The 26,709-nt window shown below is 37.9% G+C and overlaps 1 protein-coding gene across 1 annotated transcript; it reads right to left on the bottom strand.

Annotated features, from left to right (window-relative positions):
* On the bottom strand, positions 1-26,579 carry IL18 (interleukin 18). Its single transcript, XM_020882273.2, has 6 exons — positions 26,439-26,579; positions 8,831-8,920; positions 7,856-7,867; positions 4,171-4,305; positions 3,188-3,321; positions 1-583 (listed from the first exon to the last, which is right to left on the bottom strand). Exons 2-6 carry the CDS (start codon positions 8,910-8,912, stop codon positions 362-364), a joined length of 585 nt encoding a protein of 194 aa, XP_020737932.1. The 5' UTR covers positions 8,913-8,920; positions 26,439-26,579; the 3' UTR covers positions 1-361.
* Between the last annotated feature and the right edge of the window lie 130 nt (positions 26,580-26,709).

Genomic DNA, 26,709 nt, shown 5'->3' with positions numbered 1-26,709 from the left:
TTTCTTTATAAAATCTTTAAGGTTTTAATCACTTATTGAAAACTAGAAAATTCAAGTATCAGTTTTATTCATCATTAGGACCAATTACCCCAAAGTTTCAAAACATTTCTATTGAATATAATCTATTTTCCAATTAACACTGTACAATGTGTCTTCAAACTATGCATTCTTTTTACACTATACAGATATTTTATTCACCTGGACAAGAAGAAGTCAATTTAATTTTTCAAAAACTTATTATTAATTTTTCAGTGACATCTTTGAGAGCATTATTCATTTTATCATTATCATTACAGGTTCAAACTTACAATCTTATTGAAGGATAAAAACTCAGACAGTTCAAACTATGCCATTTTAATACCTAGTTCTGGTTTTGAACAGTGAACATTACAGATTTATCTCCATTATCATCTTGTTTTTTCAAAATGAGTTTGAAAAGGTCATTCTCTTTTTCACAAGCTAGAAAGTATCCTCTGTACAATGAAGACTCAAACTGTATCTTATCATCATGTCCTGGAACACTTCTCTGAAAGAATATGATGTCATTTCCTTCATTATCAATGTTATCAGGAGGATTCATTTCCTATAAAGAAAAAAATTGCTTAATTTTTTTAGGACATGACCGATTTGAATATGTGTGGTTTATTTTGAAATATTGCACAGAACTAAAGATGCACAGAACTGAAAGTTTATATTCTCAAGAATAAAGAAAAAAAATCTCTGAAAGTAGGAATACTGATCTCCTCTCCCTCTTAATCTCTAATCTTCCATTCTTCTTGACCATTTTGGCTTTCCCCACCATGCAGTGCACATTTAGGTCCGGGCCTCTGTTTTTCCCAATATATCCATCAGATGATTTCCTTCTCTCCTTTGCCATTCAGTGGAATCCATTATCTGCTCAAGATGAAGTAGAGTTCCAGCAAAGGCCACAGCCTTTTTAGGTTAATATCAGTTCTTGTCTTCTTCAACCATTCACAACTGTAGACACTGATGACCTTCAGCCATAAGCCTAGGGTAGCTCCAGTTTGTGAACCAACTGTGAGACAGACAGGAAGGAGCAGGAATCCCAGCTGCTTCCTTCAGTGGAGCCAAGAACCGAAACCAGCTATAAATAGACCTGTTACTTGTTCCAGGGCTTGGTCAGCAACTTTTGGTGCTTCCCTGCCAAGCATTTCATTTCCATAGTAATCCTGAATTTCTGTCCTGAAGGTAGTCTGTCTCTTGGCTGGACCCTGCCCTGGGAGGTCAGGTGCTGAGTCCTTCATCTCAGTGGCAGAATGGGGTTTTCCAAAGAATGGCTAGATCCCTTGAAACTATAACCCTGCTGGTCACCTAACTGACACTACTGCCTGTGCTCTTCCCATTAGCGCATCATGCCTACTTTTCAGGATGGACTAGAAAATGTGAGGACCTCTTCAGGTTCTTTCCATGTTAATCCCAGAACCAGCAGAATATTTGAACTTTATTTTCACCCTCTGGTAGCAAAGATCTTCATGATCCTAACCAAGGACTGACAAAGAGACCTCCAGACCCAAAAGAGCACCCCAGTATCCTCTGTAGATGCCTGAAAGGACCTGGATTTTCCTCCCAGACTTCTCAACTGGAATTTATAAAGCCATAACTCTTGACCTTTGTCCTTTATCAACAAGTGTGAATCTGATTTAATGACACAATAAACTAGTTATCCCATTCTACTATTTCCCAAGCACTATTTTCATCTTCCTGACACTGTCCCCAATCTCTCAGTAAGAGTCTACTTACATGTGAAAGTGAAGAGTTAGTTGCTCGGTCATGTCCAACTCTTTGTGACCCCATGAACTGCAGCCCACCAGGCTCCTCTGTCCATGGGACTTCCCAGGCAAGAATACTAGAGTGGGTAGCCATTCCCTTCTCCAGGGAATCTTCCCAACCCAGAGACTGAACCTGGGACTCCTGCATTCCAGGCAGATTCTTGACTCTCTGAGCCACCAGGGAAGCCCCCACTTACATATAGATCAGGCTTTTCCCAGCTTCTGATCCTATCTCGCAGCTGAATTAGTTTTCCTCTATCCCACATGGCTTGAGCTTGGCCATCTCCCTCCTTCCCTTCTGATTTTGTTGCTAAGTAACAACATGCTTAATCCTCTCCACCCTGCCTGTCCACCTCCAGGCTTCTAAAGCCATTATAGTAACTGAGCTTCCTGACTGACAGATCAGAGAACAGGGATTCCAAATTGTCACTTGAAGGGGTGGTACTTTGCTTGGAAGGGAATGGCTAAGGGTTTTTCTTTTCTTTTTTTGGAAGCTCTATTTGTTACAGATGCACTGATTTTACTTGGATTATATTTTAGTGTGGCTTTTCCTTCTGTCCCAAGTTGCTCCTTTGCATGTCTGTGAAGGTCTTACTCTAACTTTCAGTGTGAACTGGGTGATCTTTATTGTAGTTCTTTATTGGCAAATCTCCACTCAGAAAGTCTTCATGACATGAAATTCACTTTTGAAATACTGCCAATATGTGAGCATCCCCTGGCTGCTCTCATTGGGAAGAAAGTTTTCTGAGTTAACTCATATCTACAGTTGGTTGTTTATCTAATAATAATGGAAAAACTAGAGAAAAATAATGATGGAGAATAGAGAAACAAGCAGTGGCCAAAAAGAATTTATATCTGGCTTTGAGATACATCATACCATTACTTTACAACTGATCCTATTAATTTTGTTCACTTAGATTAACATTGAAAATAACATATATCAACTGAATGTTATGTTGCAAGGTTGTAGCAAGACTTAGGCTAAGAAGCAGGAACAAAATGATTAGGGGTTAAAATATTATCATCATAATTTACACAGTAGAGGGTTTACAGAAGAACTATTAACTTCATTCCTTATAGCAGGACTTACTCTGGAAAGCCACATACAGTTCTTAAAATAAAATAATTCATAAATTATTCTGTTATTATTTATCTATAGGTTGATTATTCAGAAGACCTGGATTATGAAACAAGTGTTGAAAACCCTCTCTATGGCAAGATCGAAAAAACAATGATGTTATTACAGTAGATTAAAGAGTTTAACAATTTTCAGTAAATATGTTAATGGTTCTCTACTTCTTGCTATTCTTGTCCAGACAAAAGGTTGGACTGGGGATATTTGGGTTTTCTAATTTTGCACATAAATATGACTAAAACAAATTAAGGCTCAGTCTTACCTTAAAGGAAAGAATTTTGTTCTCACAGGAGAGAGTAGACATTTTCTTACACTGCACAGAGATGGTTACGGCCAGACCTCTAGTGAGGCTGTCTTTGTACATATATATGATAAATATGGTCTGGGGTGCATTATCTGAAACAAACATTAATAAATGAGAACATTAGTTAGAAGAATTTTTGCAAATAAAATGAGAACATTAGTTAGAAGAATTTTTGCAAATAAGTATTTAGGGGAGTTAGCCAAAAGACAGTCCTTAATAGGCCCATCTCCAATCCCACGCTCTGAGATTCAGTCACTTAGCAGATGGAGACTATGTACAAAGATTCATACATTCTTTAAAACATATTTAAGTATGTATTATAATATAAATACAACAGCTTTTTAAGTGTGTTAGAAATATTCTGAATTCTAAAAGATTTTCTTTAACTTTTAAACACTAAATAGAATATTAAAGCTCTATCTGTTAAGATTAAAAATTGAGCATTTTTCAAGAGTACACCATTCACTTTTCCAACTCTGCCTAAACTCTCATATTTGAAATTCATACCCTGGAAGGCACAGTAAACTTATACATTTTCTAAGCCACTCTAAATTTCTGGTGGAAGATAGACTTATTTGAAGTGCTTATATATTTATATTTAATCTTGAGTTTTGAAAATGTTATCAGCAATTTCAGCTATCACCAGCAGGTATTAAGGATCCAACTCAATGGAGATCACATAGAGTTAATGTTGTTACAGTGAAGGGATTGATGATCTAAGGATAGGTTCAAACAGCATGACCCCTAGCACTATCTTTATAGAATCATTTTTTCAGCCCAACTAAAAAATATGGATTCCCTATAAAGTTTCTTGTCAGTGAAATTCCACCACTATGACTTTTCATGTAAGCTACTGTCTATCACAGAAAATGTAAGCAGTTAAATGGAATAAGAAGAAGTAGCTTGTTATTTCCATATTTACAAATGTATATTAACAATACCTGAACAGTCAGAATCAGGCATATCCTCAAAGACAGGTTGATTTCCCTGGTTAATGAAGAGAACTTGGTCGTTCAAATTTCGTATGATTGAGAGCTTAGGTTCAAGCTTGCCAAAGTAATCTGATTCCAGGTCTTCTAAAATGCACATGAAATCCCATTAAAAAAATCTTTTTTCCAAATTTACAAATAGGCATACTACACATTCCATTTTCAATAACAATCACAATTTTCTGTATTAGAAGCTAAGGTAAAATTGTACAGTGTTTTTAAATGGACTTCCAGGGGACACCTTGATTCTTGTTATCACTCAGAACCACTCTGTTTTTTAAATCTTCAAATATCCTGCTTTTGACCACAATCTCCTATCTTTTTAGTCTCCTTAATACTTTTCTTTCACTTTATCTAGTTTTTCTGATTCTTGATTTTCTTCCTGTCTTCCCTTCCTTCTCTATGCAGCCTGGACCTCATGATCCATCATTTATACCCTTTGCCACTGTCTTAAATCCCAAACTCATTTATCTTTCCACTGCAGAACTCTAAACCTGGCTGCTGAACGCACTGCTGGTAACCAAATATACAAATGTACAAATTGGTGCAATAACAAACCTTCTTTTCCAGCTCAGCATTCTCTTCCATAGGCCATAGCTGCAATTTCAAGCCTTCTTCATTCTCCTCAGTGTCTCTACACTATCATCTCTGCTTTCACTTTCAGCAAATGATTTCCTGCTACTTCACTTACAAACTTAACTATGGCATCACCTCTTATTTCCTCTACCCTTCTCATCCCAAGGGAAATGTGAAAATGGGGCCTCTTCTGGTATCTAAGGCTAAACTCATCTGTGTGTAACGTACTTTCCACGAGTCAATCATTCCCTCTCTTCCATCAACTCAGCAATTTTACTTCCTGGATTTTATCCTGAGGAGATAGCAGACAAATGTGTAAATATTTCTCTACAAGAATGTTTACGGGATGACATTAATAATAAAAACAAACTGGACACAACTTAAATATTCATCAGTTGGGAATTGATTAAATAGATTTTGATATTTCCTTACTATGAATTATCATGAATTTAGTATAATTATGATTTAAAATAATTATTAATTGCCATGAAAAGATGTCCATGTATATTAAACTAGAAAAAGAAGCTTAAGTATGGTATTTTATTAATATATATGTATAAAACATCAAAATAATAGCAATGAATATTTGGGGGTTATTTTCATGTTTTAATTTTTCTCCATTTTCTTATCTTCATTCCTTGAATTATTTATAATTAACAAATTATTTTTATAATCAGAACAACATAAAGCTTTTCATTTTGAGATTTAAAGCACCTCAAAAAAAAAAAAAAAAAAAAAAAAAAAAAAAAAAAAAAAAAAAAAAAAAAAAAAAAAAAAAAAAAAAAAAAAAAAAAAAAAAAAAAAAAAAAAAAAAAAAAAAAAAAAAAAAAAAAAAAAAAAAGAAAAAAAAAAAAAAAAAAACTCACATGTGCAGCCCAAATTTTTATCCTGAGTTTAGAACCACATGTCTAAAAATCTACTGGACATCTCCACTTGGAAGTCATACAGATAAGATCATCAATCACCATCACTAAATACATCTTCTATCTTCCTCTTTGCCTCTCAAACCTCTCCATCTTGCTCTTCCTCCTGTGTTTCCTATTTCACTGAATAGTGCAAATTGCCTATGTGAAAAAACATAGGCATCATCTTTTCTTTCTTTCCATCCTCTTCAAAATCCATGTCCTATTGATTTTTCCAAGTTTTTTTTTAATCCATTCATAGTTCTTCAATGGCACCCCACTGTGCCTATCTTAATTCATGTCACCATCATTTCTTAAAGGGACTACAATAATAGCCTCTTAATTGGCATCCCCTTTTATTGTCCACACGGCAATTCTTTATACTGAAGCTAGAAGGAATTAAAATTCAATCTTAACTAAAGTTAACATTCAGAGAGATGATCATGTTATCTTTTAATTTTAATGAATGACATGGTCACCTTGAATAAAGTTTATATTTTCCATATTTTCCTTGCAGTTTGTGCTATGTGACTAAATTTGAGTCAATGGAATATGAGTGGACTTAATGTTTACAACTTCTAAATAGAGCCTTTCTTTGAAAAGAGTGGACCTGTCTTCCTCTTATTTTGAAGACTTTCTTGCTAGCTGGGATATAGATTCAGAAAGTGTGATGAAGATTTTCAAGTATGTAGATGAGTTCAACAACTAGGGGATGATGGAAGAGAAAAAGAAAAACTTTAGATTCCAATATCATCAGGCTGCATCCAGCCATAATAATACTGAACTGCTGCCTACTTGGATTTATATTCAAGAGAAGTATTTTTTTTAAATCTTATCCAGTTACTCTATTTTGGGATCTCTTTGTTACAGAAAACTAATCTGTATCCTACATCATACATATTGTGCTTAATGAATCCCCAAAACCCAAACATAAGGTTGAGGTTCCATATATCAGAATAAGAGAAACTATGGATCTGCCTCCTATTTTTCATTCCTCTCTCATTATTTTCCTACTGCCGCTCTATTCCCATTCTGAATAACTCGAGTCCTTATACATGCCATGCTTTCCTTTACATCTTTTGCATGTGTTCATCTCTGCCCAGAATACCTTCTCTTGGCTAACCCCTATTGACTTTTCAATTCTGTCCTCCTTTAAAATGCGCCCCCAGAACCTACTAGGCTAAGTTAGGTGCCCTGCTATGTGCCCCCACAGCATCCCGTGCCCTTGTAACACTCCACATTCCAATTGTCTTCCTAATGTGCCTGCTTCTCCCATTAGAACTGGGTTTTGCTTACCATTGTATCGGAGTGCCTAACACAGTGCCAGAGATACAGATGCCAGTACTTGCTGAATCAAGTAAATAGGCGTACAGCAATCTTTCAGAAACATGGAGTTATATGACAATAGTATCTCAATAAATCTGAAGAAAGAAACCTGAACGAATAGTATTTTTCAAAAGTTCCTGTTTTCTACTTTTGGTCTAGTAGGGATCATGTTAAGAATGGGGAAAGTGCTACTTTTAAGGAAAAGCATGAGAAACTAGTGACCTTTAATAATCTGGGGGTCTGTTAGAAGATCATAGGCGTTATATGGGTACGAGCCTCTCTGAATGCCAGAGGGGCAAGGGTTGGGTACATTCACTTCTTAGGAAGGCTTACTGACTCACCCTCACTGGTCTGTTTGCTCTACCCTCCCCCTTCTCCTCTACTTCCAGAATCCCCTGCACCCCGGGAGCCTGCCAGGCTTCTTTCCAGACCATTCTGAGGGGGAGGGTTGAAGAAGGAAGATGTTCCTGATTTGGGGCAACAATTCTCATCCTTCAGTACCCTGTTCCTATGTACTCCAGAGAACCCGTGACTTTCTGCTAACCTCAGGATGTGTGTAACAGGCAAGGTCTATTTTGGAGATTCTAATAGCTAAGAATTTCCTCAGCTGGGAGAAACATATTTTGTTGCAAATTCTTTTTTGTATCCCTTATAGTTATCTTTATTCCAAGGCAGTGCTAGTGAGTCCACATTCCTTTGAGGGAATATTAGCTTCTCAAATAGACTGGTATCAGTTCCTATCAGCTGAGAATGGTATTATGAATGTGTCTGTGGGATGTTTACTCAAGTAGCTATTTATTTTGCAAAGAAAGAGAAATAAAGTTATACTTTACCATCATTTTCAGCTAAAGGGGGGAAAAAAAGAAACAAAATATGTTAATTCTATATTTCAACTCAGAATGTCCTCTCACAAACCCTTTTATTACTCTTTTCTGCCCCTCTGTATTCTTTAACCCATATCTTACTGCTGATGGCCTTTGGTGGTCTCCATAAAAATATATAATCATACAAAAGTTCCCATAAAATGAAGCTAATTAGACTTTGTATGTTCTCAGGTATGGTAGGTATAAAACCTAAATCTAGGTTTCATAAATTTAAATTTGTAGCTAAGAAGAAATTTTATAAAGTGATAGATTTTAATCTTAAATTTATTGCTTCAATGTAAAGTCACTGAAGAAACTTTCTATGAAGCTTTCAAGTGAAGCCAAACTGCCCAAGGAAGATTAATCATAAGAATTTGTTTTTATTTGTCAAACATATTTACATAAAATAACTCACAGAACTCTAGATTTAAGATACATATCTCTTATGCAATTTTCCCATTTGCTTTGGGAAATTGTATTGCCCTAGATTTAAGATACATATCTCTTATGCAATTTTCCCATTTGCTTTGGGAAATTGTATTGCCCAAATGTATCCAATTTTGTGGGATTTTCATGACATGCACCTGCAGCCACCTTATGGGTGGGCTACTACGAACTAAATGCCAGGACAGGTGGCAGGACAAAGTATTGGGACCTTGAACATACTACAACTAATTTCTAGAGGCCCAATGTTTTTTTCCAGAGAAGTGTGTGTATTACAATGGAATTTGGTAACAAAAAACAAGTCACTTAATAGTTTGCCTATAACATCTTTTCTAGTTGAATGGTTGTTGTTCAGTCGCTCAGTCGTGTCCAACTCTTTGTAACTCCATGGACTGCAGCATACTAGGCTCCCCTATCCTTCACCATCTCCTGGAGCTTGCTCAAACTCTAGTTGGATACATATATCTAAACCCTGTATTTGGCCCACTGTTTTGAACTTACCTACAAAATAAAGTGTATTGTTAATAAATTTCATTTCCACAAAGCTGATGCAATAATTGTCTTCTACTGGTTCTGCAGCCATCTTTATGCCTAATGAAAGCAAACAGTCATCTGTTAAAAGGTAGTGATTGTTCCTTTTACAAGAAAGGAATCTTTTACCACTTACTGCCTTGTTCTACTTCCAATTTCAGAAGTCCAGCATGCTGATGAACACTCTGGACATTTAATAAATGCCAGGAGTCTTCAGTTTATGAATGCCTGTGTTCAAATGTTCTCTTGCAAACCGTGAGATATTTGAAACCTAGATAATGGAAGTATATTCTCTTTAAACAGTGCTATAAAGGGAGGATAAGTAGTCCATTATTGAACTGATTTACTATTCCAGTATTTTGTTGGAAATATACATATATTATCAGTATAAACATAGGATGCCAGAAACATATCTAATCCTGTCCTTTCATTAGGGACTGGTTCTGTCTCACCCTTACAACCAATGGGATCCTGTGAGTGAAAGACTGAAGACTGTGACTTCACTGTCAAAGTGCTACAGGTGAGGCAAAGCTAAAAATGGTGTTTCTGCCTGGGAGTGGGGGTGGGGTAGAAGGAGGCTGAAGGGCTCTGCATTTGATAGCTCCCTCTCTGAACCAGAGGAGCTTTTGATCTGGAGTCTGGACTGGACTATGTTATGCTTTTAGCACAAGTAATACATAAATACAATCTTTCTGTTTAAAAAAAATCAAATAATACAGAATTTGAAAATGCTAAGAATTTTTTTGCTCTTTTCCTCTGTTCCACTCCACCCAACCTCACTCCAAAATGGTGTGTATCGTTCCAGACCTTTGTTTATGGAGCAAGAGTTCTTGGATAGGGGGAAAAAAAACCTCACAAATATTTTCACCAACTTCTAACTGAAATTTAACAGTTCCTTCCATTATGCTGCAGGAAACAAACCACAGTATTATTCACAGTATCTGTGACTATCATTAAGAGACATACATATTTTCTACTGTATTATAATTATTGCAGAGATCTTGAAATATGGCTCATTACTACTTTGAAACATATGGACGTTATTATTTTCAACATGACATTTTGTTATTTAACGTGTTAATAAAGACTCACATATAAACCTATTAAAATTTGTTAAAATTTTTTTGGTAACTCTTTAATTATGAAAGATTTCCTTTCTAATCCTAAGTATTTAATTTTATGCATATAAAAACATGATTCTGAAAAGGATTCCACAGACTCACCAGACTGGCCATGGAGTGGGGGGTCCATGTCACAGAAATGATTAAGAAATTCTACTAGACTTCAGAGGTCCATGGCTCCCTGAGGACAGTTATGGTTGGTCCTCCAAGGAAGATGGTTAGGACAAAGCTGTCAATTAGTTTATACGCCTATACTTAGAGGTTGAGAAATGACTCAAATTTTTTCTAGCACAGTTTGCTAGAGGCCAAACATACATAGAGGAAGGAGGAAATTAAAACCCAGTTGAAAACAATTTACTCATTTTAAGCTAATATAAACTGTTACCTGGTGGCTACTTTTGTTACTTTTTATTATGGAAAATTTGTACACATTGTGAAATGATCACCACAGTAAATTTAGTAACAATCTGTTACTGCACAGTTGCAAAAATTCTTTAAAAAAAATTCTTTTTCTTATGATAAGAATTTCTAAGATAATTTATTAGTAACTTTCAAATTTGTAATAAAATATTATTGACTATAGTGTACATGCTGTACTTTACATCCTATAACTTATTTATAACTTGAAGTTTGCACCTCTTGATCCCCTTCATTCATTTTGCCTGTCCCTTCCCCCTCCCCTCTGTTGACCACTAATCTGTTTTCGCTGAGCTTTATTTTGTTTCATTTTTTTTTTATTTCACATATAAGTGAAATTATACAGTATTTATCTCTCTGTTGGATTTATTTCACTGCTAAGTGAAATAAATGAGTGTTATGCTATAACACTATTGGATCCATTCATGTTGTTGCAAGATTTCATTATTTTAATGACTAGTATCCCATTATATACACCACATCTTCTTTATCCATTCACCCATTGATGGATACTTATGTTGTTTCCTATTCAGTTCAGTTCAGTCGCTCAGTCGTATCCAGCACTTTGTGACCCCATGGACGGGGGCACACCAGGCTTCCTCCTGGAGCTTGTTCAAACTCATGTCCATTGAGTCGGTGATGCCATCGAACCATCTTATCCTCTGTCGTCCCCTTCTCCTCTGGCCTTAAATGCTTCCTAGTATCAGGGTCTTTTCCAATGAGTCAGTTCTTCACATCAGTTGGCCAAAGTATTGGAGCTTCAGTTTCAGGATCGGTCTTTCCAATGAGTATTCAGGACTGATCTCCTTTAGGATGGACTGGTTTGATCTCCTTGCAGTCCAAGGGACTCTCAAGAGTCTTCTCCAACACCACAGTTTAAAAGCATCAATTCTTCGGCACTCAGCTTTCTGTATGGTCCAACTCTCACATCCATACATGACTACTGGAAAAATCATAGCTTTGACTAGACAGACCTTTATTGGCAAAGTAGTGTCTCTGCTTTTTAATACGCTAAGTTGGTCATAGCTTTTCTTCCAAGGAGTAATCATCTTTGAATTTCATGGCTGTAGTCACCATCTGCAGTGATTTTGGAGCCCAAGAAAATAAAGTCCTCACTATTTCCATTGTTTCCCCATCTATTTGCCACGAAGTGATGGGACTGGATGCCATGATCTTTGTTTTCTGAATGTTGAGTTTGAAGCCAACTTTTTCACTCTCCACTTTCACTTTCATCAAGAGGCTCTTTTGTTCTTCTTTGCTTTCTGCCATAAGGGTGGTGTCATCTGCATATCTGAGGTTATTGATATTTCTCCCGGCAATCTTGATTCCAGCTTGTGCTGCCTCCAGCCCAGCATTTCTCATGAAATACTCTGCATATAAGTTAAATAAGCAGGGTGATAATATACAGGCTTGATGTACTTCTTCCCCAATTTGGAACCAGTTCATTGTTCCAAGTCCAGTTGTAACTGTTGCTTCTTGACCTGCATACAGATTTCTCAGTAGGTAGGTAAGGCGGTCTGGTATTCCCATCTCTTGAAGAATTTTCCACAGTTTGCTGTGATCCACACAGTCAATGGCTTTAGCGTAGTTAATGAAGCAGAAGTAGATTTTTCTCTAAAATTCTCTTGCTTTTTCTATGATCCAGTGGATGTTGGCAGTTTGATCTCTGTTTCCTCTGCCTTTTCTAAATCCAGCTTGAACATATCTGGAAGTTCCTGGTTCACGTACTGTTGAAGCCTGGCTTGGAGAATTTTGAGCATTACTTTTGCTAGCATGTGAGATGAGTGTGATTGTGTGGTAGTTTGAACATTCTTTGGCATTGCCTTTCTTTGGGATTGAAATGAAAACTGACCTTTTCCAGTCCTGTGGCCACTGCTGAGTTTTCCAAATTTGCTGGCATGTTGAGTGCAGCATTTTAACAGCATTATCTTTTAGGATTTTCCATATCTTGCCTATTATGAATAATCCTGCAATAAACATAGGTTTGAATATATCTCTTTGAATTAGTGTTTTTGTTTTCAACAGATACTCAGAAGTAGAATTGCTATATCATATGATAATTCTATTTTTAATTTTTTGTTTTCCATAGTGTCTGCAGAAATTTACATTTCTACCAACAATGCATAGAGTTTCTTTTCCCACACATTTCTGTCAACACTTGCTATTTCTTATTCTTTTGATAATTTTAAGAGATATGTAGATGATAAATCATCTTTCTGATGATTAGTTATACTGAGCATCATTTTATGCACCTGTTGGTCATTTGTATGTCTTGTTTGGAAAAATGTCTGTTCAGATCCTCTGACAATTTTTAAAGTCAGGTTTTTTGTTGTTGTTGCTGTTAGGGTTGTGTGAGTTCTTTATACACTTTGACTATTAATCCCTTATTGGATATGATTTGCAAATATGTTCTCCCATTCAAATGTTGCCTTTTACTTTTGTTGATAGTTTTCTTCACTGTGCACAAGGTTTTTTGTTTGACATAGTCTCATTATTTGGAGTCAGAGCCAAATATATATATATATATATATATTGCCGGACTGACATCAAGGAGTTGTCTGCTTATGTGTTCTTCTAGGAGTTTCGTGGTTTCTGGTCTTGCATGTAAGTCTTTAATCCACTTTGAGTTAATCTTTCTGTAGAGTGTGAAACAGTGGGCCAGTTCAGTTCTTTTGCATGTGGCACCAGTTTTCCCAATACAATTTATTGAAGAGACTGTCGTTTTCCATTGTATATTCTTGCCTCCTTTTTCATAGATTACCTGGTCATACATGTGTGGGTTTATTTCAGAGCTCTCTGTCTTGTTCCATTAATCTATGTGCCTGTTGTGTGTGTGTGTTTATGTGTGTGTGTGTGTGTGTGTGTGTGTGTGTGTGTGTGCTAATATCATACTGTTTTGACTACTATAGCTAGCAATGTATTAATAGTTTGAAATCAGGGAGTATAATGCCTCCAGCTTTGTTCTTCTTTCTCAAGATTGCTTCAGTTATTCAAAATCTTTTGTGGTTCCATACAAATTTTAGGATGCATTGTTCTATTTCTGTGAAAAATGCCATTGAAGTTTTAATAGGGATTGCACTGAATCTGTATATTGCCTTGGGTAATACACATATTTAAATCATATTATTTCTTCCAATTCACAAGCGTGGAATATTTTTTCACTTATTTGTATCACCTTCATTTCTTTCATCAGTGTCATATAGTTTTCAGCATTATAGGTCTTTCATCTCTTTGACTAAGTTTATTCCTAGATATTTTATTCTTTTTGATGTAATTGAAAATGGGATTGTTTTCTTAATTTCTCTTTCTTGTTCTTTGTTGTTAGTGTATAATAAAGCAACAATGTTTGTATACTGATTTTGTACTCTGCAATTTTACTGTATTCATTTATTAGTTCTAACTTTTTTTGGGTGTAGTCTTAGGGTTTTCTATGTATAAATCATGCTTTCTGCAAATAGTGACAGTTCTACTTCTTCCTTCCCAACTTGGACATCTTTCATTTCTTTTTCATGATGAATTACCCTAGCTAGGAGGGCCCATACTGTGTTGAATAAAACTGGCAATAGTGAGTATACTTATCTTGTTCCTGATCTTAAATTAAAAAATTTAAGCTTTTTGCTGTTGAGTATGATGTTAGCTGTGGGCTTGTCAAATATGGCCTTTATTATGTTGAGGTGAGATCTCTCTATACTCACTTTGTTGAGGATTTTTTTGTGTGGGTGTGTGAAAGGGTGCTGAATTTTGTCAAATATTTTTCTGCATTTATTGAGATGATCATAAGATTTTTATCCTTTATTTTGTTAATCTAGTGTATCACATTGATTTGTGGAAGTGAACAATCCTTGCATCCCTGGAATAAATCCCACTTGATCATGGTGTATGATCCTATTAATGTATTGTTGAATTTGGTTTGTTAATATTTTGTTAGAATTTCTGCATCTATACCCATGAAGGATATTAGTCCATAATTTTTTTCTGGTTTCCTTGTCTGGTTTTGGTATCAAAGTAATGCTAGCCTTACAAAATGAGTTTGGAAGCATTCACTTCTCTTTAGTTTTTTGGAACACTTTCAAAAGGATTGATGTCAATCTTCTTTGAACGTTTGGTAGAATCCATTAGTGAATATTTCCATCCTAGACTTTGGTTTGCTGGGAGTTTTTTGATAGCTGATTCAGTCCAGTCTTTGAAAACTGAGTATTTCTAGCAATTATCCAGTTCTTCTAGCTTGTCTGGTTAGTTGCTGCATAAATGTTTACAAAAGTCTTTTATGATCCTTTGTATTTCTTTGTATCAGTTGTAATTTCTGCTCCTTCATTTATGATCTTTCTTGTTTAAGTTCTTTGTCTTTTTTTCTTGTTTCTTAAGGTGTGTCAATTTCGTTTATCTTTTCAAAGAACCAGATCCTAGTTTCATTGATCTTTTCTATTATCTTTTGGGCTTCCTAGGTGCCACAGTGGTGAAGAACCAGTCTGCCAGTGCAAGAGATGCAGGAGACACAGGTTCGATCGACCCCTAGGTCAGAAAGATCCTCTGGAGAAGGAAATGGCAACCCACTCCAGTAGTCTTGCCTGGAAAATTCCATGGACAGAGGAGCCTGGCTGGTTACAGTCCATGGGGTTGCAAAGAGTTGGACATGACTGAGCACACATGCATGTAGTTGTCCTTTTAGTTTGGATTTCATTTATTTCTGCTCTGATTTTTTATTATTTCCTTCCTTCTGCTGACTTTGGGCTTAATTTGTTCTTTTTTAAGTTCTTTAGTTGTAAAGTAGGATCATTTATTTGAGATTTTTCTTGTATCTTGAGGTAGTCCTGTATCACTATAAACTTCCCTCTTAGGACTCCTTTGGCTGTATCTCATAAGTTTTGGCATGTTAATTTTCCATTTTCAGTTGTCTCAAGGTAATTTTTAAATTTCTCTTTTGATTTGTTCATTGACCCTTTGGTTGGTCATAGGATGTTTTTTAATCTGCACATATCTGTGATTTTTCCATTTTTTTAATAGTTGATTTCTATTTTCAAACCATTGTGATGAGAAAAGATGCTTGACATGATTTTGATCTTAAATTCATGAAAATTATTTTGTGGTAACATACAATCTATCGTGGAGAATGTTCCACATGCACTTGGGTGCACTTAAGAAGAATGTGTATTCTGCTTCTTTTGGCTGCAGTGTTCTGTATATATTCATTAAGTTTGAAATGAGTCTTGTAGGCAGCATATAGATGGTTCTTGGTATTTTCATCCATTCAGCTACTCTCTGTCTTTTGACTGGAGAATTTAGTTCCCTTACTTTAAAAAAAATTTTTATTTTAATTGGAGGATAATTACTTTACAATACTGTGATGGCTTTTGCCGTACATCAACATGAATCGATCATGGGTATACATGTGTACCCCCATCCTGAACCGCCTCCCCACCCCATCCCTCGGGGTTGTCCCAGAGCATTGGCTTTGGGTACCCTGCTTCATGCATCGAACTTGCACTGGTCATCTATTCTACATACGGTAATTACAGGTTTCAATGCTATTCTCTCAAACTATCTCAACTAATCCCCTTACCTTTAAGATAATTATTGATTGGTATGTACTTATTGCCGATTTGTTAATAGTTTTCTGCTTGTCTGCCTGTTTTTTGTTTTTGTTTTTGTTTTTTGCGCTGGACCCTGATTTACTCTTGAATCCTAAGTGCACATTTAGCTGGGGAGCCCCATAAGGGGCTCAGGGCCGCCCCCAGCACCCTGACTGTGAGCCTCACAGAGACGAGCCAGCACGGCGCCGTGGAGCAACAGCACCTGTGTTCTCCCGGCCTGCTCAGGGCCGCTGGCGGTCCCTTCCTGGCCTCGCCTCCGCGGGCGTCGCTCCGCCTCCTTCCTGTATCTGTCTCCAGCATCTTCAGGTCGCTCTGCTCCGTGGCCACACCGTCCTCCCGCACTGACCCCCACCCCCACAGCGTCCATCCCACCCAGACGACCCTACTAAAGAAACAACAGAACATCTAGAAATGAGTCACCTGAAAGGTTGGTACATAGTATAAGACAGAGGTGAAGAGAAAACCTGTTGATGAAAGAACAGGCACCTAGAAGGGGCATAAAGAAACGGTAAGTGGGGGTGGGACCCTCCAGTCCTAAAGCAGGACCCCAGAGCTGGCACAGAACGCACTCAGCTGCAGGAAGTGCAGCACCAAGACGCAGAGACGCGGCCGCTGGGAAGGTAAGCGCTTCGGCAGACGCGGAGCTGGTCCAGGAAGGGAGGCCCTCATGGGGGAGCAGCCACACGGCTGAGAGACGGTCCCCCTGTGCCAGTCATTCTGTGCCTCCCACTAGGAGGCAGGAGTTCTAACTGTTGATGAAATGTGAAGCCCGATTACTTCCTGACAAGAGGTGCTCTTTAAATACAGTCAGAGACCTGATGCGAAAGGAGGGGGCAAAGATTCCCCATCAGCAGGCGTTATGTGTGCTTCTGAAGCAAAGCTTGACAGAATTCAGGGGAGAAATAGATTCACAGACCTGGAGACTCGCCACACCCTTCTCTGCACAAGTGACGTGACTGGCAGAAGGCCAGCGGGCAGAGGACAGCGGCCCGCACACGGCCGGCAGCACGCAGCGCGCTCCATCAACGGCGACAGCGCCCGTCCGCCCCTGCTCAGCACCTCAGGCTGGTTCCGTGCAATTGTGAGGAGTCAACAAGAGAGCTGGAGGGGCCCTGCACTGTCAGCTGGAGCAGTGGTCCAGACCAAACACGTGAGAGCTGAGGAGAGGGCCTGCGGGAGAGGCTCTCAGGCTGTGTCTGGGGAGGTGGGTAGAGCTGAGTCCATTCAAATAAGCAAACCAGAATATAGGGTGTAACTTCCAGAAACCAGCAAACAGGAGACTGGGTGCAGTGGGCAGGGGGAGACAGGAAATACAGGATGAACACTCTCTAAAACAGAAATTCACTCACAGTAGAACTGATGGCCACATCACGTGGAAAGGAAGCCTGTCGCATTGGCTTTAATATGAAAGTCAACTGAATGCCATGAACAAGATGGTGGCAATATGGCAAACTGTATCTTTTAAAAAGTTAGAAATAAACACTTTTAACAATGCTGGGTAGAAAGTCTAAACCCAAGAGCTGACAAGCAAATAGGTCTCTTTAGAGACTGAAAACGAAATTTAAAGTGTTAAGGGCAATCAAGTTCCTCTTCCAATAACACAGTTAACAAAAGACCAACCCAAGAGCCCGAGGCCTCAGGGAGGGGCTCCATGCTCAGAACGGGGTGTGTCCAGAGCAGCACTTGCCTGACGTGAGTGCGAAACAACCGTCGTCCGTAAAGATGCCACACTGACAGCCGACCTCCCGGACCACACTTGTCACCACCTCTGCTCAGCGCTGGGCCCTGGGGGCCCTCGCCAGTCTGAAGCTCGCCGCACCCAAGCCGAACAGCTGCTTCTCACAGTCCGCCTTGGCCACCTCCTCCATGAGCGAGCCCGCGCAGTCCTGCCCCCGGCGGTGAGTCGCACCTGCAAGACTCCGCTCTGCTCCTGGAAGCTGGCCCAGGCCTCCTCCATCCGCCTGCGCTCTGCCGCAGGGTCTCCGCCTGCATGGTGTGCTTGGCCTCCACCAGCTCCAGTTGTTTCTTCCAGAGAATCTCTGCCTGTTTTATCATTCCTTTTTGTTTCATCATTTGATAGCTTCTCTGTTGTTTGATGACTTTCTATAGTGTTATGCTTAGATCCCTTCCTCATTTTTTGGTATTTATCTACTACAGATTTTTGCCTGGTGTTACCATGAGAGTGATATCTAAACAGCTTATATATAAAATATATATTTTAAGTTTATAAGAAGTTTGAATGTATTATAAAACTCTACATTTTCATTTCCACCTCAGTTTATGTTTTGATGTCACACTTTAAATTTTTTACTTTCTGTATCCCTTAATTATTTTGTAGTCTTAAAAATTACCTTTGTTTTTTAATCTTTATACTAATTTTGTAAGTGATTAATCCACTAATTTTATTATATATTTACCTCTATAATGAGATTTTTACTTTTATCTGTTTCTTGTTTCTAATTAGTGCACTTTCTTTTCAGCTTAAGAAAGTCCCTTTAACATTTTTTGTAAGGCTGGTTTAGTGGAGACGAACTCCTTTAGCTTTTGTTTGTTTGAAAAGCTATTTATTTTTTTCCGGTTTTGAATGGTACACTTTCCAGGTAGAGTATTCTTGATTGGAAGTTTCTTCCTTTCACCAGTTGAATATATCATGCTACTCTTCTGGCCTGCAAACTTTCTACTGAGAAATCTGCTGATGCTCTTATGGGGCTTATTTTGTATGTAATAAATTGTGTTTCCTTTTGTTGTTTTCAAGATTCTCTCTTTAACTTTTGATATTTCAATTATAATGTGTCTTGGTGTCTTTGGATATTTCTTTTTTGAAACTCCCTGGACTTCCTCGATCTGGGCGTCTGTTTCATTCCCCAGGTAAGGGAAGTTTTCAGCTATTATTTTTTCAAATAAGTTTTCTGCTCCCCTTTCTCTCTCTTCTCCTTTTGAGAACCCAGTAATGTCAATGCAATTCTGCTTGATACTTGTCCCACCGGTTCCTTAACTTCACTTTTTAAAATTTGTTTTCTATTTTGCTGCTCTGTTCGAGTGAGTTCCACTGCCTTGTGTTCCAGATGATGGATTCTTTCTTTGCTTCATCTCGTCTGCTGTTGAGTCCCTCTAGTGTATTTTTCAGTTTAGTTGTTGTCTTCTTCAGTCTGCGACTTCTGTATGGTACTTTCGTCTATATATTGTCTGTTGAGGTTCTTACTGAGTTCATCCATTCTTCTCCTGAGTTTGATGAGTATCTTTATGACCATTACTTTAAAACCTTTATCAGGTAAATTACTTATCTCCATTTCATTAAGATTTTCTTCTGGGGTTTTATCTTATTCATTCCTTTGGAACATATTCTTCTCATTCCTCATTTTGCTTGACTTTCTGTATTTGTTTTTATATATTAGGCAAAACAGTTATCTCTCCTAGTCTTAAAGGCATGGCCTTGTGTAAAGATGAATCTTAATGTTTAACCTTGCCCTAGTTTTTGGGCACTCAACCTTTGTGGTTGTATATGCAGCCTGATTTACTCTTGATAGGTCCCAAGTGTTGAGGGAACCTGTGAGTATTTCAGAGGGAGAGGCCTCAGTTAGCACCTAGCTTCAGGCTGATTAGAAGCCAGACTCCCAGGCAGCAGTTTTCAAGGTATGTAAATATATATTGCCCTGTGGGACTGCAATTGTAAATTCTGTTAGCCTCCAGATCTGGCCATCTGAAGGTGTCCTTTTGACTACAGTTGGCAAAAATCAGGGCTATAGTAGTGTGTGTGAGATCGTTTCTCATAGGTGTTAGTGAACTGCAGCAAAGCCAAAGAAGAGTGCAGAGATGGTTCCCCCATGGCTTTTAGATGAGATAAACCTGAAGTGTGCTCCTCAGCCTGAAGTTCCAGGACAAGTCATTAGTCCTTTTTCAAGGGACAGTGGAGGTACATTTCAGTCTGCTGTCTGCAGTACCCTGAGGGTGGTAGTCTTCTGAGAACTCCTCATTTGATTGTTTCAGATTCATGGTACCCAGAAATGCATTCCCTCCAGCCACCAAAATTACGAGGTCTAGAACATTCCCCCATGTGGGCTGTGTACACCTGCCTGGACTTGGCAGGGCCAGGAGAGAAATATGGGGGTGCAGTGTGCCCAGTGGTATTAACAGGTTATAGGGAGAGCACCAAGATGGCACTCATCTGTGCCAGTGCTAGCAAGATAGAAGGAAAATGCCAAAACAGCACCTGCCAGTGCCTTCATCCAGGTGGAGAGTGTATTGACCAGCTCCTGCACCTTCCTCAGATGCTTTAAGATTAGCAAATGACTCTTCTTTTAGATTTGGTCTGGGTGCTTTTCAAACTGCTCCTTTTGTGATGGGTCCTACGGTAAATAAATCTGCACACAAGCCCTTTAAGAGCAGAATCTGTTTCCTACAGTTCCGTGGTTCTCCTGGATATAAACTCTACTGATTTCAAAGCCAGATGTATTGGGGGCTTATCTTTTCAAGCGCTGGGGTGCCTGATGTGGGGCGCTGACTTCTTGCTCTTTAGGAATAGCTCTGTTATCAGTCTCTATTGTGGGTTGTTGCACCATAAGTGGGGTTCTTGGTGAAACCATGTTTCTCCATCTCCTACCCATCTGGATGTGGCTCTTTTATCGTTTCTTGTGGAGGAGATTTCAGCTAGTTTTTAGCTCTTTTTCAGAGGGAATGGTTTATCTGTAACTGTAGATCTGGTCTTGGCAGGAGGTGAATTCAAGATCTTGTGAGGCCACCATCTTGAACTGACTGTCCATTTGGTGGCTATTTAACAGTATTACCTAGATTCAGTTCATATATAATATATAAGCATACATATATGTATATATACACATAGGTATGCTTTTTATTTTACATTTATTTTATTTTTTAGAGAACCACATGATTCTCCATAAACATTGTTTAAATTTAAAAAAAGACAAGAATTGAGAGAGTATCAGTGAAGTATATGCATCACCATATGTAAAACGGATAGTTGGTGGGAAGCTGCTGTATAACACAGGAGCTTGGCCTGGTCTCTGTGATGACCTGGAGTGGTGGGATGGGCGTAGGCAGAAGGGAGGCTCAAGAGCGAGGGGATGTATATACATAAATAAACTCATGGCTGATTCATGTTGCTGTATGGCAGGAAGCAACACAACATTGTAAAGTAATTATCCTCCAATTAAAGACAAAAACAAGCGAAAGAATGAGCTTTTGGAATATCCAAGTGCCTTGATGAAAGGGGCCAAGGCAAACTGGGGGTGGGGATATTGAAAATAAATGGCTGAGATTTCCAAAGAAAATTATACCTTCTAGACAATTTCATAAAAATATGGCCTCAAATATTTTAACATGGTTTGTAAATATATCCTTTATTATTTTTTCCTGTGCTAGAATGTAAATTTCATAAGAGTAGGAACACCATCAGCTTCAGTTTTGTGAACCTGGTGAGTAGCAGACATCTGATAAATGCTTGCTGAATGGATGAATAAATATCTAAAATTATAATAAAAATAATGCCACAATAACCTGTTTGTCTCAAGAGCTTCTGAGATATTTAAGAACAGCCTCACTTACAATATGCCAACGTGAAAGCAGATATTTTTACCAGGTAGAAGAGACACTTTTATGTGGCAATAGTGTCAGCAGTTTACAACTCACTTGGCCTACAAGCTTTGAAACTGTCATTCTAAATAAACTATATAATTTGGAGTTCATATGTTTCATTTTGCCTATAAAGTGAGATTAATATTTTTATTTTAAATTGGTTTGATTCTGCCTAGTTCAATTCAAATAAATGCAATTTGCAGTGTAGTTAAGTTTGCCAAAAGCTTGAAAAAGAGAGTAGGCTAAACACTTGAACTTTTTTTCTGAAAGTACTTATTTCCAATAGAAGAAAGACATGGTGAAATTTATGTTTCAAAGAGCTCTCTCTGGCACCAGTATAGAAAATGGATTTGATGAAATATTAATAAATTTTGACAGAGACCAGAAAACAGCTGCAGAAACAATTTTAACAAGTTAAGAGTTGATGAAGCTACAAACTAAGGCAATGGCTGTAGGCATGATTCAAGAGAGACTAAATAGCATTTTTTAGCTGATTAGTTGAGAGTCAAATGGAAAAAGGAGGAACTGAGGATGACTTCAGTTTCTGGCTTGGTCAATTTGTTGAGTGATTACCTCATTAAGAAAACAGAATGAAAGACAGGCTTGAGGAGAAAATTATAAAATCAGTTTTGCAAATCTAAGAGATAAGAATTGTGGAAGTCAAAAAGCAAAGGAACTTCAACAAGAAGGAGCTGGATGGAGTAAAAAGCTGCAGAGTCCATAATTAGATACAAGCTTAAACTTGTTCACTGAATTTGGCAATTAGAAAATTTTGGTAACAGTAGAACAGTTTAGGGAAAGTGGAGGAAGGGAAGGCAAGTGGACAAAGATCCAGAAAAGAATGGGATGAAAAAAAAAGTAAAGGCATTGAATATAAACTGTTCTTTTAGGAAGTTTAACTATAAAGAGAGAGGGTGGCAGTTACTGGGGGATATATAACTTGCAAATTACAATTTCTGGCTCCAGATCCATAGTCCCAACTGTAGGATGTACTAACGAATTACCTTCTCAAGTATGTCCAAATAACCTGTCCCAAACTGAAACCTGGGCTTCCCAGGTGGCAGAGTGGTAAAGAATCTGCCTACCAATGCAGGAGACACAAGAGATGCGGGTTTAATCCCTGGGTTGAAGATTCCTTGGAGTTGGAAATGGCAACCTGCTCTACTACTCTTGCCTGGAAAATTCTGAGGACAGAAGAGCCTGGGAGGAGTCCATAAGGTTGCAAAGAGTTGGACACTAACGACCTACCCAACCAAACTGAAATCTGGGAGTTCTTCTCAATTCCTTTGTTTACCTTCTCCTGTCTCAAAAATACCATAGATTATAACTCAGAAATGTGCCTAGAATTTGGTGTCTCCTCTCCATCTCCACCAGCACGATTTTAAATCTAGCCTTTGTCATTTCTCATGTCTTCTATTTTAATTTCCTCTCCTTACTTTTCTTCCTTTCAGACTCTCCCTCATTCCACTGTTTAGCCAGTTATTTCCCCTCAGGCCAAAACTTCCCCTCCCTTTTTTGCCTGCCAAACCCTTCTTCACTGTTTATCCTTTAAACAATAGCTCAAACATTTCCTCCCAGAAAACTGACTCCTCCACACTTAGCTAATCCTTCTCTCATCAGTGCCCACAACCCCCTCCCTGTGTTCATGCTTCTAGAATAGTTCTTATTACCCTGAATTAAGATTACTTTGATTACAAATAGGTCCACCCATCTTCAATCTGAGTTTATTTAAGACCATGAGATGTCTTTTGGGTTTTGAATCTTCAACACCTGGAAAGAGCTTATCACACAGTAGGAGCTCAAAAAATGTTAAATAAATGTTTGCTATGATAAACCTTGTTGCCATGACAACACTGTGTAAAGAGACTGGTAGAAAATTTTTTTCTATCTTAAAACTAACTCTGGGGCTTCCCTGGTGGTCCAGTTGTTAAGAATCCACCTTGCAATTCAGGGGACATGGGTTTGATCCCTGGTCAGGGAATGAAGATCCTACAGACTGCATAGCAACAAAATCTGCGTGCCACACTGCTGATTCCATGCTTCAGAGCCCCAAGCAACTAAAACCTGACACAGCCAAAATAAAATAAAATAAAACAAAAAACCCTTAAACTCCATCTGAAAGCCAATAAGAAAGGGAAAGAACAGGGAAGGCTGAAGACAGATTTTTAAAAATGGAATTTCTCAAATATTCTTCTTTTTTTCTCTAGTATTAATAGTTTTACTTTCTCTTTTATTTCATGCAAGTGTTTATTTTGAATTCTTTATTTTCTTAGCACTTTTTTTGTTAGATTACAAGTATTGTGTTCCTCTTCCTCTCCCACTGCCCCCAACTTTCCTCTTTTCCTTCCTCATCCATGTTCCTTTGCTTTCTTTAATCTATAAAAATTATAGGTCCCATCAGATAAAAATGCTTTGAATATTTCAGGCTAAGATTCCAAGACTATTAACTTTTTCTTTTTAAAGAGTTATAAACTACTCCAGACAGATCCTTTCAGGAATATGCAGGAATAATTGATTCTTTGCATCAATAAGAAGTTTTAGTTATACAAGCCTTGGAAACTAGCCAGGGGCTAGTGAATGGTAGAAAATCATTCATCAATCATAAATGGTGATTAAGCCACATACGTTCCAATCTTTTCTGGGGTAAGTCATTTAATTCTGAGGGCCTCAGTTTCCTCATTTGGACAAGAGAGTGTTGAATGGTCAATATTTGAGTTTTTGTTTTTTCCCCCAGCTCCAGGTTTCTATAATTCTAGATTCTAGTTAAGGTGGCAGAGAAAGAGCCATTTATATGTGGCAAACACCCCGTAACCACTTCCTCATAATTCAAAGACAATACATACCAATGGAATATTTATTATATAACCAGCTTTATTAAGCCACTGGGAATTTAAAAACATACTATCAGATTAAAAGTCAAAATGTCTTGAAATTGAAAAGCAATAATGATTATGTTTACCTTTGCTGTGGAATTCCAATTCTGTGGAATAGGTACAGGATGAAATGAAGAAGCAGGTTACCTAACTAATTCCCTAAAATCAGGTAGGTAATCATCTTGACAGCAACAAGATCAGAATAGAACTCTTCAGTTCTATAAGTCATTTTGTCCTTCAAGATTTTGCCATCTTATGAAGGTAAGTATGTAGGCATGGTAGAGGTGGGGAGTGGAAGAAGGCTCAGGTAAAAATTTGGGTAGATATTAAATGATAAAAGGTGTACAGTATATAATCAACTGTTAAATACAGACTCAAAGCAAGAAGCCAAAATAGAACAGCTGGATTGACCTTGTGTGAAAAGGAGAATTGAATTTAATCCTGATTGCTTGATTGAAGAGATGGAGTACATGGAAGAGCATTTATGTGATAATTAACACCATACTGTGGTGAGAGGTGGGCTGAATGGAGCTATTTTTTTGACTGAAGTGAAACAATTCTGCTGTCCTGCACTGAACACAAGGTAGGGTGGGTTAGACTATAGGACTTGGAAAAATCACATAGAACATATTTAATCTCACAGGCAATAGGAAAGCAGATTACTGAGCTGGCAATGACACAACGAAAAAGATTAGAAAGGCTATGAAACTATGATAAGAATTCATGAATGAATTAATGTAAGAATTCATATTTAAATAGGGATATTATGGACAAGCCAGATTTTAAAAGATATTTTGAAGGAAGATTTAATAGAACTTGAGATAGCTGCATGCAGGCATGGGCTTCCTGGTAGCTCAGATGGTAGAGAACCTGCCTGCAATTTAGGAGACCAGGGTTCGATCCCGGGGTTGAGAAGATCCCCTGGAGAAGAGAATGGCAACCCACTCCAGTATTCTTGCCTGGAGAATTCCAAGGATAGAGGAGTTTGGTGGGCTACAGTCTATGGGGTTGCAAAGAGTCGGACACAACTGAGCAACAAACACACACACACAGATGGCATAAAGAATTTAAGTGTCCTATTTTTTGTTATTCATGCTTCCAAATTAAGATATTACTCATCCCTTTCCTTGCTGTGAAATAAAATTCTCCTGGGGAACGCTATAATATTGTTCAATGTAGCCCAGCATAAGGGTGCCGATGCAGATTCCATCAAGATTTTGTGTTAATTTTTTGTTTGCTTTTAAAATAGTTGATTCAGAGTTGAGACTCCCTTTAAAGAGAAGCTTATTTATTTTAACATTCTAAAGCAGCGATTCTTGGGGGTTCATGAGGTCAAAGAAATTTTCATAATAATTCTAAGATGTAATTTGTCATTTTCACTCTCGTAAGTGTAAAATAGAGTTTACCAGGGGCTACATTTTGTGTGATATTGCACAGACTGAATGCAGAAGCAGATGAGAATACGCCTGTTTTTTTTAATTAGGCCAGATGTTAAAGAGATTTGTAAAAATGAAAACAATTTCACTCTTCACAGGAGATTTTTTTTAAATATATAGTTATCCATAATTTAAAATGTTATTTAGTTATTTATGCTAATATGTCATGTGCCTATTGTTATCTTCAAATAAACAGATCATTATTTTTTACCTTTCTCAGTTTTAATTTCTAACATAGCAAATGACAGTAATACAATAAATAACCCAGAGAAACAAAAATTCTTCAGGATCCTCAATAATTTTTAGGAGTATAAAGAGGTCATGGGATCAAGAACATTTTCTCTAAAGTGATACTCTCCAAGAGTGGCTAAAAGAGAGAAAAATTTTCCTCTGACTGTGCTATCTATGTTCCTTATGTTGTTACCAACTAGTCTCCCATCATAGTGATGTGAGAGAAGTTAAATTTTTCTCAATCGCTTTTCTGTCTTATCACTTACTTCACATCTCCATGCTTGAGTTTCTAAATAGCAAGTAATGATATTTCTTACCTGTGCTCAATAGCTTCCTAGGAGAGGAAACGTGATCTGAAAGGTTTGAGGTCCCTTTCTTTTCTTTATAGAAGACGGCAGCCCCGTCAGCAGCCCAAACAGGCAGCCAGCAGCGCCGAAAGCATCTGGGAACAGAACTGCCCGTCCGGATCAGACAAGCGTCTGGGAAGGAGGGGGCCTAGGGCTCGGGAGAAAGGAGGAAGAAGGTGGAGGGAGGAGACTAATGTTCTGGCACTCCTAGGACCCGCCTTCAAATGTGGGCTCTTTCCTA

Source organism: Odocoileus virginianus, chromosome 10, assembly GCF_023699985.2.
Source record: "Odocoileus virginianus isolate 20LAN1187 ecotype Illinois chromosome 10, Ovbor_1.2, whole genome shotgun sequence".
Lineage (NCBI taxonomy): Eukaryota > Metazoa > Chordata > Mammalia > Artiodactyla > Cervidae > Odocoileus > Odocoileus virginianus.
The sequence above is the reverse complement of the archived record's forward strand: the minus strand, read 5'-3'. Positions and strand labels throughout refer to the sequence as shown.

What these genes read in the sequence shown, in the direction of transcription:
- IL18 (XM_020882273.2), bottom strand. Translation starts at nt 8,912, where the DNA reads ATGGCTGCAGAACCAGTAGAAGACAATTATTGCATCAGCTTTGTGGAA. An exon ending in GCCTGATTCTGACTGTTCAG is followed by an intron (nt 3,322 to 4,170) that starts GTATTGTTAATA and finishes TGTTTGTTTCAG; the next exon opens with ATAATGCACCCCAGACCATA. An exon ending in ACAAAATTCTTTCCTTTAAG is followed by an intron (nt 584 to 3,187) that starts GTAAGACTGAGC and finishes TTTTCTTTATAG; the next exon opens with GAAATGAATCCTCCTGATAA.